This window comes from Zeugodacus cucurbitae, chromosome 5 (assembly GCF_028554725.1).
Source record: "Zeugodacus cucurbitae isolate PBARC_wt_2022May chromosome 5, idZeuCucr1.2, whole genome shotgun sequence".
Taxonomy (NCBI): domain Eukaryota; kingdom Metazoa; phylum Arthropoda; class Insecta; order Diptera; family Tephritidae; genus Zeugodacus; species Zeugodacus cucurbitae.
In genome coordinates, this window is record NC_071670.1 from 72,453,998 (window position 1) to 72,470,361 (window position 16,364).

General features: G+C 36.7%; 1 protein-coding gene across 1 annotated transcript in view; it reads left to right on the forward strand.

Annotated features, from left to right (window-relative positions):
- Positions 1-16,364, forward strand: part of LOC128922097 (neuronal acetylcholine receptor subunit alpha-7-like) — a 46,094-nt gene that overhangs the window by 12,117 nt on the left and 17,613 nt on the right. Inside the window, exon 3 of the mRNA XM_054231592.1 lies at positions 13,856-13,995. Within this exon, the coding sequence (XP_054087567.1) occupies positions 13,856-13,995 (140 nt within the window). The remainder of the gene's footprint in view (positions 1-13,855; positions 13,996-16,364) is intronic.

Consider the following 16,364-nt stretch of genomic DNA (forward strand, 5'->3'; position numbering starts at 1 on the left):
ATTCTTAACAAACTGTAATGAGAACATTTCTGAATTAGAGTCAACGATATTCGGAACTATCGCCACCAACACATCCGCTAAACTGATTTGTCCTGGTAAATTGATGTCTGCTATCAACATAGCTGCTGAGTGGCCTTGATAACAGTCACAGCTTCTTTTTATGGGATGCACAGTGGTTACATATACATATTTGCAAACAGTTGTGGAATTTAGGGTTCTCACAAATTTCAGTTCTTTCATAATTGGCTAATTAAAAATAAGTAATAATGTGACTCAAGCGAGAGGGTCAAGTGGCTGTGGAGCATTCAATTGTTGGTTTAGTTACACAAATACGTGACATAGGTTATCATATATAGTGTTAGATGTTTATTAGACAATATATGCGTTTAATTGTCTCGCCAGACTAAAGAGCGTTTAAATGCTTCCCCAAACACACGTTTCTATATGTACATATACAGGAGAATATTAAGTTTGTGTTTTACTTCTCGCACACAACTCCAACACCAGTTTACACTTACACTGAGTTTATAGTTCTCATAACACATATCTTTCGTACAACTTATCCAGAGTTGAATGTGTTTCTCAAATTACCAAAAGCATCCCTGCTGTTGTTGTCCCTTATATGGTCTTCGTTTTATTGCGGATAGTAAAATTTGCTAAGTTATGGACACTTATGCGGTTAAGTAGACAGACAGTTAAGCTCAAGTGTGAATACCTCGGATGATCGCCTCGAAGAAAAGGTGATGTGGCGCCTCCTCATGTCAGCAAAAAAGTGTGCGCTACACAAAATAAGAAAAGGACACATACTTGAGCATAATTAAACCGCTAGCCGTAATAAAAATTTTACCGTTTTAGTGAAAGTTCTTTCTTACAAAATAAAAATAACACTCTACTCTCTCTAGCAAACTTTCAACGACTAAAATGTCAAAATATCAATGCAAACACTGAGAGGCAGTAAATTCCCAAGAAAAGTCAAATTACTATTTTCTCTGCTCCCTCTTCAGTCTAGATACTCATTAAGACCGTCTCATAAATTGAATTTGTATGTATGTTTGTAATGAATAAACTCAAAAACTGCTGTGGCGATTTCAAAAATTCTTTCACCATTCACCTCGATTAACATAGGCTATATTTATTGCTAGAATCTAAGCTTTCTGTAAATAGTTCCCAGGTGAGGGTATCAAAAAGACTCCGTGATGGAGAATCTTAATCTGAAACTGAAATCGTCAAAATATTAGAAGTATTCAAGGTCACTTCATAATCTGAGAGAAAGACATCGGACACCAAAGACTGCACTCATAAATGTAAACAAAAATATCACGTGATCTTTTAAAGTCATTACGTCATAAGGGTGGGGTCATTGACCTGTAAACAAAAATATCACGTGATCTTGTAATAACATCACGTGATCTGTGGGGGATCAATGACATCACTCAATAATGTTAACAAAAATATCACGTGACCTTGTGTTGACCTGGGAGGGGTCAATGACCTGTAAACAATAATATCATGTGACCTCGCATTTACATCACGGGATGAGGGTGTGCTCATTGACTCACACAAATATGTAAGCAAAAATTTCACGTGACCTTCAATTGACATCACGTGATCTGGCGGGGTCAATGACCTGTAAACCAAAATATCACGTGATCAGGGTGGAGTCATGTGAACTCGAATTGACATCACGTGATCAGGGTGGGGTCATTAACTTCAGTCAAAAATGTAAACATAAATATCACGTGACCTTGATGTGACATCACGTGATCTGGGCGTGGTCATTGACCTGTAAACAAAAATATCACGGGATCTTGAAATGTCATCACGTGATCAGGGTGGGCTGAATATTGGTCACTGAAACTGGGAGTGGGGCATCTGGAAACGGAACGAGAAACAAGGTATGGGATGACCGATGGATATGGGAATGATGATCATATCCGCTTCTGTTATAAGACTAGAGGTCGTAAACAAGACTTAGCTCATTGCAAATAAAATATAATTTCATGCTCAAGTTTTCTTCTTTTTACTTTTTTAAATGAACTCACGCGAGAAACGGGAAGTACATACATATGCATGGGAGCGTGTGTAAAAATCTATAACATTTGAAATGTTTTTTAAACCCGTGCGAAGACGGAGCGGTCGGCTAGTGTATATATAAAGAGAAAATGCTCATATGTCGTATTAAAAGTAGTTATTTCTTGCGGGGGGTGCCAGTGTGTTCTGGTCATAAAAGTTATATATATTATGTGCGATATTCTGTCATTACATGCGGTACTGCACTTCCGCATTCGTCAACACGCCAAAGACAACACGAACAACACGTTAAGTAGAGTTCTATGTACAAGAGTTGTTATTATTGCGCTTGAGTACTGAACAATGTTGGTACCACAAGCTCACAAATTTTCCCACATGCCTTATTCTCCCTATCCACGCACACATACACACATAATACACGCATTTGCATTGTCTGGGGGTAGTGAACTTCTTAACTCATTTAACCACTTGTGCTTTCAAGCGGTTGCCTCTTGTCTTGTCTTGTCTTGTCTTGTCTCATTCTTGCTTTTCTCCTTGAGTTGTTGTCTTTCAGAAGTCTTTGAGGTTTTGTTGTGGCTTGCATATTTAAAAATTAAAAACTCCTCTATTATCGATATAATCGGCCTATATATCCAATCAACCATTTTACTTAAACTTCGCTTTGTCTTTGGTGTGATTTTTAAGCTCATGTATGGATTTAATTTAAAAGAAGAAAATTTAGTTCCATTGCCTTCACCACAAAGCCGGCACTAATCGTATTACCTTATGCAAATGTCACAAAACTAACCGGAGTCATTTTGTGTGAAATGAGAGGTAAGCTCAACTGCAAGCGTATGTACACAGAATACTTGCGCACATGTCGTTGTCCACGGCGTATGAGTTGTATGCTAGTTTGAGGGAATCTTTGACTGAGATAATTCTGAAAGCGAATGGGTAGAATATTGGTGAAAAGACTAAAAGTCTCTCGGAATGATATCCTTTAAACGTATGCCATATATAGCAACTTTAAGCAGCATACATATAATTTCTGTACTCAATCCAAAAAAAAAATGTAAGTCAGTAAAGGGTTTAAACGAAAATTAAATTAGAATTTAAATTTCCTCTGTATTTTTTACTAATCCATCTGATTAATTTAATATACCTTCCACTTTACTTAATCCATAGTTCGGTCAAATAAGCGTAAGTATGCTGGTTGTAGTAACAAAAGTCAATATATACCTGCACAGTTATTCATCCCTTTGGAATAAACCCATATTCAAATAGTGCAGATGAGGAAAAAAATAAATTGTGTTAGTAGTACACAAACAAAATTAAGACACTTTATCTCCGTTTCGATAAAATCCTAGACCTCACGTTGCTCATTGTTTGCTAGTGTAGCATACATTTAGGGACATATTTAAATCACTTAATGCAACATACTACCACTGCTATAAGGCAATTTCAGTGTAGTTACGAGTGTAACACTCATTAATTTATGTTGGCTGTATGAGTAAATCTGTGTAGCCCGCAGGCTTCTCCACCATCTCGCTTATACTGATTGAAATACGCACACAAATTTACGAAGTAATGAGCTCGATTACTCTACTTTCATGCAAAACAAAAATAGTATAGAATTTAATGAAAATACAACTTTTTTAAGGTTAAACATTTTCGATTTCGTTTAAGTCAATATTACACAGATGTAGTAAAAATTTTGTAATTACACGTAAAATAATATATCCCATTGTTGCTCGCATTCTCATCTGCATTCGTATATATCAATACATATTCTTTATTCTTCATCTGTCTGCTTGCTTATTCCCTGTGGCCAGTGGTCGACTGTTGGCTGTCATTTTGACTTGGACTTTTAGCACTTTTTGCCAATAACGGTAAATTTAATCATTTATTTTTGACCGAGCACCCCTGCACCTCTTAAATCCCACTGCATTTAGTCCGCCATCCCGAAACTGCTTGTCTCTGCAGTTAAGTTGGGAATTGGTTGGAAATTTCATTTAATTCCATTTCGTAATAATTGTTGCAGCCGCCTATTGTGCAGTGAGAATTCAATTTGCTTGAACTGCCGTTAATTCAGAGGCAGATTGATGACGATGCAGTTGCAACGCCGGCGATATGACAGAGAGTGAAAATCTCCCGCCATTTTTTTTACGATGGGATTGAGATTCGAGGGAAGAGAATTCGAACAGCCAAAAAAGATTTGACGATGAAGGGGTGAGAGATAACAAAAAAGTGATAACTGAATGTACATAAATATACATATTGTCTGCCTCGTTGTGATGTACACCACACCTGCCTCAGAATTTCTCCTCGGCCGAATTTTCGCATGTATAAATGTGTCAAATGGTGCTGTTGATTTTGTAAAGTAGTCGAGTGAACCCACAGCAAAAAACTATTTTTTTGTAGACGAGCACTTGTAATAATCTATATGCAAGTTTCCAATTGGATATTATTTTATAGCAATACATTTACTGAGTTAATCGGTGCAAAATCATCGGAATGATAGTGTACTCATTGGTCTTCAAGCTCTTATCGGAATTTTCTTATACAACAATAACTGAATAATAACAATAACACAATTCGCAAACGAAACTCCGGATTTAAAGCTAAAATAGATTAGAACTAGAAATTGAACTCACAAGCGAAGCGAATGACATCAAAATCTCAGCAAAAGAAGGAAGAAATTTTTAAAAGGAACAAAAGCAAAACGAAAACAGAAACAGAAACGATACTGAATACAAAAGGGCAAACATTATGTGAAGGAAGAAAAACATAATAAATGTCCTAAAACAATACGAACACGAGGCAACAACAAGATTATAGTACTGCAGTACAGATTTTTTTTTTTTTTTCAATATTTCTTTATTTATTGAATCTGCTTTGTTTAAAGCCTAACAATAAGTATTAAAATCTTAAATCTATTTACAACTAAGTAAGCTCAAGAATGTGTTTGAGCTTTTTGGCAGAACGTTGCTCTTTAGTAGGCAGGTAGATCTCTTCTTTTTAAACGAGTTTGATTGGAATGTACCAAGGCGTTTGCCAATGGGTTTGGATGTTCACGAAGTTTAGAAATATATTTCTTTCTGCTGTCCTCTATTTCCTTCTTTACCATAGGAATATCAAGATCCTTATGGATATTTTCATTACGCATGTACCATGGTGAACCCGTTATTGTTCTAAGCATTTTAGATTGGAATCTCTGAATTATATCAATGTTGGTTGCACAGGTCGTACCCCACAGTTGAATACCATACATCCAAATCGGTTTTATGATTGCATTGTATAACAGGACTTTGTTGTCTAGGCTAAGTTTAGAATTTTTGTTTAGAAGCCAATTTAAATTTGCTGCTCTTATCTTCATGCAAGTTACTTTACTCGCTATATGTTTCCGCCACGTAAGCCTTCGATCCAGGTGAATCCCAAGATAAGTTACTTCATTCGCTTGGGGTACTAATACATTGTTTATTTTAATTGTCCGACATGTTTCTGGCCTTAGAGAAAATGTAACATGCTTGCATTTTTGCTCATTAATTTTTATACGCCAGTTGGCTAGCCATTCTTCGACACAAGTTAAGTGCTCCTCTAATACTCTTGATGCTCTAATGGGGCATTTGTTTCGGCTTACTATGGCTGTGTCATCCGCAAAAGTGGATGTCAATACGTTGTTAGCTTATGGAAGGTCTGCTGTATATATTATGTACAGAGTGGGGCCTAATACACTGCCCTGAGGTACACCGGCCCTTATTGCTCGTTCTTCTGATATAAAATCTGCTACTTTAACCGTAAATTTCCTATTTCTTAAATATGACTCCAATGTTTTATGCAATTCGTAAGGTAAAACGTTTTTGATTTTCCATAAAAGGCCTTCATGCCAGACCTTATCGAACGCCTGAGCTACATCGAGAAAAATAGCTGAACAGTACTCTCTGTGCTCGAATGCTTTCCTGATTTCGTTTGTAATTCTATTCACTTGCTCTACTGTGCCATGTTTAGCACGAAACCCGAATTGATGGGTTGGTATTATATTATGTTCGTGGAGGAAAGGAGACATTTTTGATAGTAAAACTTTTTCGAATATTTTGGAAAGACATGGTAAGAGACTTATTGGTCTGTAGGAAGATGGTTGTGTTAAGTCTTTTCCAGGTTTATCAATCATGATGATCTGCGACTTTTTCCACGAAATTGGATAGTACCCGAAACCAAGAATTGCATTAAAGAGCAAAGAGAGCACTGATATAGCAATATTTGGCAACTCAATTAACATTTTTGGAGTAATATTATCGTGTCCTGAAGACTTTTTCGGATTTAGCTCTTTTAGGATCTTGATAATTTCATAAGTAGACGTCCTAATAGACACGCTTGACTCGTTTGCAATATTGGGCAAAGTTGGCAACTTAAAGTTGTTTTTTGGTACATTGGGTTGAAATACCTTTTCAAGGTGATTTGCAAAGCAATTTGCCTTTTCCTCATTACTGCGCGCCCAATTACCATTCGACTGTCTTATAGGCATCTTGGAATCTACTGGAGGCTTAAAATACTTTTGGGCTTTTCAAAGGGAGTTTTTCTTGCTAGAATTTGGACACAGGTGCTTTATATAATTTTCAGTGTTGTATTCTTCATCGCGTTTAAGTGATTTTTTTAACTTACGTGCAGCCGATTTCAGTTGACGCAGAGTTGAAGGGGAACGACTTAACTGCCATTCACGTCTCGCTTGCCTTTTCTCATTTACAAGCTTTTCTATTTCATTATTAGTCATGTTTCTAAAAACCTTAACTTTTCTTTTAGGTGTTGCCAAGACAGCTGCATTTGTTATTACATCATTGAATTCCATTACGCTTTCATCAATGTCTCTTCCTGTACTTATTTTTAAATCGATATTAATGTGGCTACTGATATATTTTCTATATTTCAACCAGTTAGTTTTAAAAGATGTTAGAGATACTTTTGGCTCAACTATCATGGGCTGTTCGAGTAACTTTATTAGTACAGGAGAATGATCTGAAGATAAGTCTGTACATGTATCTGCTGTTATTAGCGATCTATCTATATTTTTGACTACAGCAAAATCTATTAAGTCTGGTATTTTGTTTCTATCACTGGGACAGTATGTCGGCTTACCAGGAGATATTATATCAAGGTTATTGTGCTTATTTATAATAGTGTAGTACAGCTGTCGTCCTTTCGGATTAATAAGACGTGAGCCCCAGTACATGTGTTTTGCATTATAATCACCACCAGCTAGAAATCTTGGACCTAGCGTTCCAAAAAAATCTTTAAATTCGCAGTCTGTAATTTTAAAACGAGGTGGACAGTATATAGCCGTCAGATTGAGGTCAGAGCCTCGATTTTTCAATGATATTGTTGTAGCTTGTAGCTGCGCTGTAGCATGTGGTTCTAAAGTATGGTGGTTTAGCCGATTTCTAACCAATACTGCTGTTCCACCGTGCGCCTTTCCATCTGGATGATTTGTAACATGAAGTCTATATCCCGCTATAAAGAAATTGTTTTTATTTGTTAAATGAGTTTCTGATATCAGCATAACATCTATGTTTTTTTCAGTCAGAAATCGTATTAACTCCAGTTTGTGTTGGTTTACACCGTTGGCATTCCATATACAAATATTTAGTATACTCATTTTTTAGATAATAAAGTTTGTAACATTTGATTTTGAGATTTGATCAAATCTTGGATCATGTTTTGCATCGTAGACATGAATTGTGTCATACATTGAGTCAGATTTAGAATCATATTTTCAATACCTCCACTTGGTGGATTTTGCGGTTGTTGCATTTGCACAGCGTTGCCTTTTACCACATTTGCATAGCTTCCCTGGACAAAGATATCCTTAGAATTACCAGGTTTCGAACTCTGGTCTGTAATTACTACATTTTCGTTACGAGGGATATTCAACATTTGGTTACGACGAGCTTGAATTCCCAGTGACAATTTTGATTTCAAGTCTTTATATACAGGGCAGCCCCTGTAGTTAGCAGTATGATTTCCTCCACAGTTACTGCATTTTTTATTTGTATCCTCTTTTTTAAGAGTGCATTTTGATGTTGGGTGCAAATCACCACATACCACACAAACACTGCGTAGAGTGCAGTATGATTTGGTATGCCCATACTCTTGGCAGTTAGTGCATTGTACCGGACCATTTCTTTTATGAGGTTCTTCAACGGTAATTCTACGATGGAGTAAATATTTTAAATTGTATATTGGGTGTGTTTCATTCTTTTTTATTGGATTAGAGTTTGGCAACAATTCAATTTTAAACATTGGTTGTGGTACTTTATTTCTATTGAAGATATTTACCACATTTTTAATTCCAAAGCCGCATTCTTCAAGGGCTTCTTTGATATCATTAGATTCTACCGAAGACTCAATGCCTTTTACAACAACAACTAGGCCTTTAGAGCTCTTCAGTTGATAAGAATAATAATTCTTGTTGTTATTTGACATAAATTTCACTATATCCATAAAACTTTTCTCAGTGTAGGATTGTATTTTAGTTTCATCAATCTTGCCTTTTTTCAAAGGCACGATATGAAAATTGTTGGTACCTACAATTTCACTGAGTTTATCAACAAGTGCATTTGAGCTACGCTCACGTAAATATATTGGCGGCGGCTTAGCATTCGCGACTGTGGTGGCACCCTTCGCATCGTCGTCCAAACCATTGCTTAGTATGGCAAATCTGTTGCCATTTAAATTTCCAGGCTTATTTGTATTAAGCGTGGCGGGTTGAACAGTACAGATGGCATTACAAACATAAAAGTAACGGTGAAACAGGAAACAGGCACAAATACGAAGTGGAGCAGTTCGACAGGAAGAATGTGAAAGCACTAAACGGCTTAAAACCGGCGGTGCACTACCAGAAAAAAAGTAAGCCTTTCTTCCTCTTCCTTTAGTTGACAAAGGAGATGTCGCAAAAGTAAGGTGTATCCTTTGTATCGTCACAAATAACAAGGAAACCCACTTCAGTTACACAAAAAACACGAATTACCCCCGCTGATGATGGTTGGCGACAGTGCGGCTGCGGAGATTTGGGCATAAATTTTGGCTTGCGACTTGATGTGTGTTTTATAGACGGGATTGGCACGCATTTAAGCGATTGGTCGTGGACAAGAACAACCAGGGCAACAAGAAGAATTTCACTTAGTAATTGTACTTAAGTGGAAAATGGTGAATAATAGGAAACAAGTAGTTGCTCAGTAAAACAAACAATTTTTCGGTTTTTTTAAATAATAAATACCATAGTTGCCCCATCTTATGCTTCAGTTAAACTGGAGCTACATACACATTTCAGTTGAAAAATTTTGAATGCCCTTCCTAAACTTCGTGGGTTTCATTACAACTTAGTCTCTCAGAGCTTTGCTAATCTCATAATTCGCTTATTAATTTAATCCATTTTCTATTTCACTGCACAGGTATAACAAAGAATTTGTTTCTAATTTCAAAGCAGGAATTTCTTAATTTAAAAAAAAAAAACCTCTCAAAGGCCAGATATTTTAGAAATCTTAATCTTTCTTGAGATGCTCCTAAATCAAGTAAAACTGTTTTTCTTTTTAATTTAAGTTCTCTGAAGTTATTATAACTAAGAAATTTAGTTACAGTTTGTATACACTTTCATAAATACATAAAATATAAGAGCATAACTGTACAGCTGCTTAACAAGTGATTTAATGCAGCCGTGAAGGATCTATTTTACTTACTAAAACTTTCACTTAAGTCAGATATTATACTTGTTCTGCCTTATGTCTTGCTTTTTGTTAAGCGGCGATTTTTCGTTCCTGCAATTTTCCGCTTCTTTAATCCCGATGACTTGTTATGCTGTGCTGTGTCGTGCTAAGCTGTGCGCTACACAGCAACGTCAAGAACTTCGCTGGCATCGCTCAAGTTTCAAATAAATTAAATTATTTCAGTCGTCTCTTCTGCAATGCCGGCAAATGCCAAGGTGTCGAGTAGTCCAAGGCAGCATTCTTGCCCAACCGAAGCATTCTTCAATGAGTCCGTTTGCATTTTTGGCGTACTTGCGTCCATAATTTGCAACTTTGTTGCATAGTTATCAATTTGGCCTTGGTCCTTCCAGCATCCACGTTCTTCTAACTGTTTGTGTGATGGCGGTGTTTCTCATTAGCTGTTGCAGCAATTTAGAAATTTTCTTACTCGACGACCACGTCTTCATCTTGTTGCAATTCTTTTCACAACACTTAACGGTTTTCAGTTGTTAATTTTGCTTATTTCATTAGTAAGTAAGATGTTAGGATTTCATATTATTGATTATGCACGACAGAAAGCATGATATTTGATCAAATTTGTGTGTTTGCGCAAACATTTTACTATAATAATTGAGACAAATCCCCAGCTCCCTTGAATTTTTAGAGCAATAGATATGCTTATGGCTCCACCCTGAGAGCTATTAATTTCAAAATCCGAGCGAGAAAATACAGATTTCTGCAGTGGTTGTCTCTTGGCAGTCCGTAGAAAAAATCCTTAAAGTCATTAGAACTAATGTGCTTTGAAACAAGAAATGCTTCATACAATGAAACTTACACAATGTCGTATCCACCGTACCTATTTCATTTAATTCGTCACCTGCAAATTCTTATCAGCCATTATTCACATCGTCAATGCAAAGAAGATTCTCAGAACATAATTTGTTTCTCCACTACCATTCCTCTCACAAAAGCGACTAAACAAATTACTTCAAAACACCGCGGCGTCAAACAGCTACATGGCATTTAATTTCTCGATTTGCATTCATTAAAAATATTACACTACAAGTCACACGAAGCACAGCAACTCATCTAAGTCAGACTCTTTGTTCACTGTTTTAGTCATTTGTCTCCCAAATAACCCGCCTTCTCACCTTTGGCGCTTTGTGTGACCCTGTTGGTTGTAAATCGCCCCAGCACTAAGCAATTAAGATGAATATCTAAAATTAAAGTCACTAAGAGCCAAGACCCAGAGACTAATGGCAGCATTAGGATGGCGTTCAAGACACAAGAGTCAACAGAGTAATACAAAATATAGTTGGGCGAGTGTGTACGTCAGCGAACACGAAGTTGAGCTTCAGCAAAGTTGTGTGACTGGTTGTGTGCGAAGCAAATTTATTTGTCACACATTTATTTCAACTAAAATGAGCTTAACATTGGAGCGCATTAACTTTCCAAGGTCCAGAGGGTGTGTAAGGCCATATGGCCACACTGGAAATACCACATTCTTCCAAACATCGCCTCCTTCATCACGACTTTCTTTCGATTTCATTTGTGTCGCTTTCTTCTTTAAAGTGTTCCATAGTCTCCTTCGGTCTAAATCGTTTGTGCGGCTTTGTGATTTGTTGTAATTTATATAAGTCACACTTGAGATTTACTTTTGGGTTGATCACAAAATCGAAATAAAATCTGCTGAGTTAACCAAAGATCCAGCACACCAACGCATTATTTAATTTTTCCTTTTTTCTTTTATTTGATAATGTGTCCAGGAGAAATCGATGACTAAAAATTTGAGAAAACTTAAGTAGCCATATTTCTGCACATATAAACCCTTATTGTTCCAGGAGATTTGCATATATTTATTGTTGCAATGATATCTTAAATAATATTGAAAATATTTTAAACGTTTTAATCAAATAAACTGGAATAAAATGTTTGAAAAGCTTCTGGTAATACTCAGAATTGCCAATTTTCAACCTTTTTGAATTCAGCTTATTATGAAATGGACTTAGTTCAACGAGTGGAACATTTAATTATATTAAATGTTAACACCAACCGATTAGCAAAACTTAATTATTTCTAATTGGACAGATCTGGCAAACTTGGTATTTATGCTGCCAATTACACTCTAAGGTCCATTCACCACTGCCATCCATCTTAAATGCTTGAATGTTCTTGTGAAGTAGTGCTGCAACATTTTCTACTCTAACATCTGCCACGCGAGTTGTCAGCGCATTGCCGGAGGCATTTTAACAAGCTAATTGCCTTTATTATGATAATTCACAGCATGTTTTATCTCATTTACCTAATTCCTTCTGCAAATGGTAGTTTTGCCCACCGACATTAACAACTGTAATGCTGAAATGAATTAGGCGATTAATAGTTTGCTACTTTTCGTATAGTGAGTGCATAGAACCCGTTTAAAGGTATCTACAACGCGTAAGCTTCAGCCAAACGACATTACTATTGTCAATAACGTCTCTTGGTAACTCTGGACGACATTTTCAAATGAATTTAAAAATTTCCAGAACTCACTTCGTACTGTGAAGAAATTAAGAAGAAGAAATGTTACTTTCAGCAAATTATTAAATCTTTCGCTTGTTATTTACAACTACAAATAGTATTCGTTCAAACATTAGGTGTTTAAGAATATTATTTTCTTTTAACAATATTATTTTTTTATAAAACAGCCTTTGTATCGCTGTCGCAAAATAAGATCAAGAACTTCTATTAAGGTACTCTGTCTGCCTATGCCTTGAGCATTGGTGGGAAATTGATACAAATTTGTAATCTTCTTCTTCATCTCACTTCAAATATCGTAATTTTACAAACAGTTTAGCAGTAATTTTATAGTTTATGATACGCTGATATTTAATATCACAAGCAAAGTTTCAACAAAAGCACCTTCGGCACAAGAATCTGCTTCACAACTTTTAGTGTCAATAAAGGAAACAACTAAACTTAAAGCCCCTAATCGCTCATATCAGCTGGTGGCATACACATATCAGACACAAAAACAGCAGCAACAACTTTTATGAACTCATCAAATTTCCAAATATCCTTCCTGCCACCACGGCAGAGCTCTTTGTTGTTCACCAAAGTGGCAAACAGGTGAGCAAACAGAAACTCTGCTGCAAATAATATGTTGTTAGAGATTTTCCGATTCACTAGCACCGTTATCAGGCTAACCTTATTGTCAAAGTAAAGCCAATCGCAACGTTTTTGGGGCGAACAAATTCAATTTTGAAACACAATAACTACGGATAACGGTGCTTGTGACACACCGAGCAGCGCACTGAAGTAAACATACGTACTTAAAGGGAGGCAAGAGAGGAGGGAAAGTGGTTTGAGTAAGCTGATAACAACTGACAACAACAACGAAATAAACGTGATAAAAGCAATAATAAAAGTAATCTACTAACAATGAGAACAACCATAAAGTACCGTAATACTAAAGCAATAGCAATAACAACACAAACTTGAAACATTCACTCCACGATAATTTGCGGTGTGTTGTCGCAAAACTGTAAAAAAACTCTACAAATGACCAACAAATCGCTGAAGGAATAGTACTGCAAACCACAGAGAATGAGGCGTGTCAGACACCACAAAAACTAAATCACAACAAATGTGCGTAAAGTCAATACAACCTGTGATAGCTTCCTTCAAACAGCTCCTTACCTCAGTGAGCCTCAAGGGTACACGCCCATCGCATTGTGAGTTGCTGATCACATTTTGATGTTTCCACCTTTCATGCTGTTGTCATTCGTTCCTTCCTTCCTCAACCTTTCGCTTGCCTCAACCACTTTTATTGATGATTTTCCGCTTTAATTTTCAAAATCACGTATTCGCCATGGCGGTGGTGGGGCGGGTATTGAAGTGAGGCTTCCGGTTTGTTTCCCTTTGGCAAATGATAAATGCGGGCGGCACTCAAATCAAACACTTAACACAACCAAAACCGAGCAAACGCTTGTTCAAATCAGTGTCTGTGCGTGGAGTGTAACTTTTTAACCGTTACATTGAAGACACTTTACTTTTTTCTTCTTTTCCAGCATTTATTTTAGAATTTAATTTTGGTTTTCACTCACTCTTCACTCTTTTTTGTTTTGCAGTTTGCACAGCTGGCCCGCATGAGAAACGCCTTCTACACGCCCTGCTCGACAACTACAACAGTCTGGAGCGACCCGTCGTAAACGAATCCGATCCACTGCAGCTGAGCTTCGGGCTGACGCTAATGCAAATCATCGATGTGGTGAGTTTTGTTTGTCTTTCGCTCTTTTTCGTTTTCTTTTCGTGAATAAGTAGGTGTTACCCCTATCACATGCCACACACATTAATCGCTGGATGTGCAATTTACATTTTAATACGCCCTGAGGTATGCTACACTGAAAGCATTAAATTAGCAAATAAAGCCAATTACGCGGGCGTAGCGCACAAAGGAGATTGTTTAACCTTCAATTAGCCTAAAAATATACACAAGTACTCTGTGTTAGTGCGACCCATATATGTCTTCGCGGTATGTAAACGCTTTATGAGACGAATCTAATTAGTGGGTGTTATAATAAAGTGAAAAAATAAAATCCTGAACAATACTACTACTACTACTAAGAAACGAATATTTAATTTGTTTACCAATAATATAAAAAAGTTAAAGATATTTCTAAGTTTGCCAAAAATGCAAACCAGTGCATCAACCATAATTTATGTATCTATTGGATCAGTTTAAGTAAATTTGAGATGTTTGTGAACTTTTTTAATTTCGATCACAAACAGTAGCGTCGCCTTGACTTTCCAACACACTATCAACGACCTTTCTTCATCAAGCAGTCGCTTCTACACCGACGCTCATTCAGCACTCAATTCCTTCGCACAGCACTACCAACTCTACTCCCTAATAAAAATGCTAATTAAAAGCACACAAAAGCAAATTTTTCAGAATGAGATTGTTAAAATTGTAAATTAAATAAAGTAGAAAAACACGCTCTAGATAAATAAAACACAACAAAATGAAGATAATGTGAGGCATTTGGAAATATATAGACTTTTATGAGCTCTGTAGATGAAAAACGAAACGGAAACGTGCCCTTGGCTAATTTTCCCACGCAGATGCAAAACAAAGTTCGCGGAATAATCTGCGAACTACAAAGCAAAGCTAAACAAACATTCGCCAAGGTAGCGAGCAGTCACAGCAGTGAATCTGAATGCTTTCATTAGGCAAAGTAAGCTACAGCGCCCATTGTTAAGCTACGTTTGACGCGTTTATCTTCCGCTCTGGCTTCTCATTCATTTGCGCGCTTTTCTTGCTTTGGGGCTTTGTGACCCATTGTAGCCGCCCTTACACATATGTACATACGCTCATATCCAAATGCGAATATATTTCTTCACTGAGATTTGTCATTTAATTATCACTCGGGTTTGAGTGGCTGTCGCGACTACTGCGTGAATAATTAGAAGGCAATGCCACTTCGATGCCTCGACGAGTCCACCAACACAGCCAACTTAACATTCTAAAAGGCATTAGTGCCGCTGTATTATCCCTTCACTTTGCTCACTATAAATGAGTAGACTGTCGCTAGATAATAGACAGCATCTCGAGGCTCAAAGGGCTTATACTGCAATATTTATGATTTCATTCAAGAAAGGCACACTCTATGTTCCCAATGTGTAAGCATATGAGACACATACAAATCCAGATAAGCTTTTCTTGTAGCAATTCCCCCACAACTGTCGCTACAAACCGCATGTCCTTGTCGTCTTAAATACCTGAAATAAGCCCGCACCTACGTTTCTCTAGCTAATTTCGAAATAAAAGTAATTTCCAACAGATTAGCGATTTAGTAATGTAGTTTATCGTCGTCTGGGTGCACATAATGGTAAACTACCTTTTCTTTTGTTATTTGCTTTTCACACTGTTTCTTTTGCATTTCTATTAATTTTATGGCGTTCGTTTTTATCTCTTTTCATTTTTCATTGAATTATGTAGAACCGTTTTCCTCAAACTTCACGGTCTCCCGCTATTGCTTAGCTAACAAACCAAAATTTGTCTTCTCTCGCTAATCACCAAAGCGGCCAAATTTTAAGATTCTCCGCGGTTACGTTCTTTCTTTTTTAATTAGCTTTTATAGTTGTTGTAGAAACTTTTTTTGCATCGCCTTCTATTATATCCATTTTGAAATTACATTCACCTCAACATCTATTGTCTCAGCTCTCAAAATATGTACCTGGTATTGCCATGGATACTTTTCCTTTGTTAAATTCATCAATCTGATCCGCGCACAGCTGAAAATTTAATAAACTCAGTCATCATAGTTTGTCCACGGCAATCCAGTAGCGGTGACTTTATTCATTTATCTAAAATTTCGCTTTCATGAATATTCATGAGATCATCGGAAGTTATATTACTCTTCTTGGTATCGATGTTAATGAAAATTAATAATCAAATTTTCACAGGGATCAGCGCGATTAAAGCTGCACAGCAGCGCTGCTTTGGACTTCATAATTTTCTCATTTAATTATGCATTACGATACAGAACTATTTATGTGTTGGACAGAAAGGTTGGATGCTGCTTCTTCAGTCAGAAAACCAAAGTTAAATTCCAAATATTTAAATTCATTCCTCCA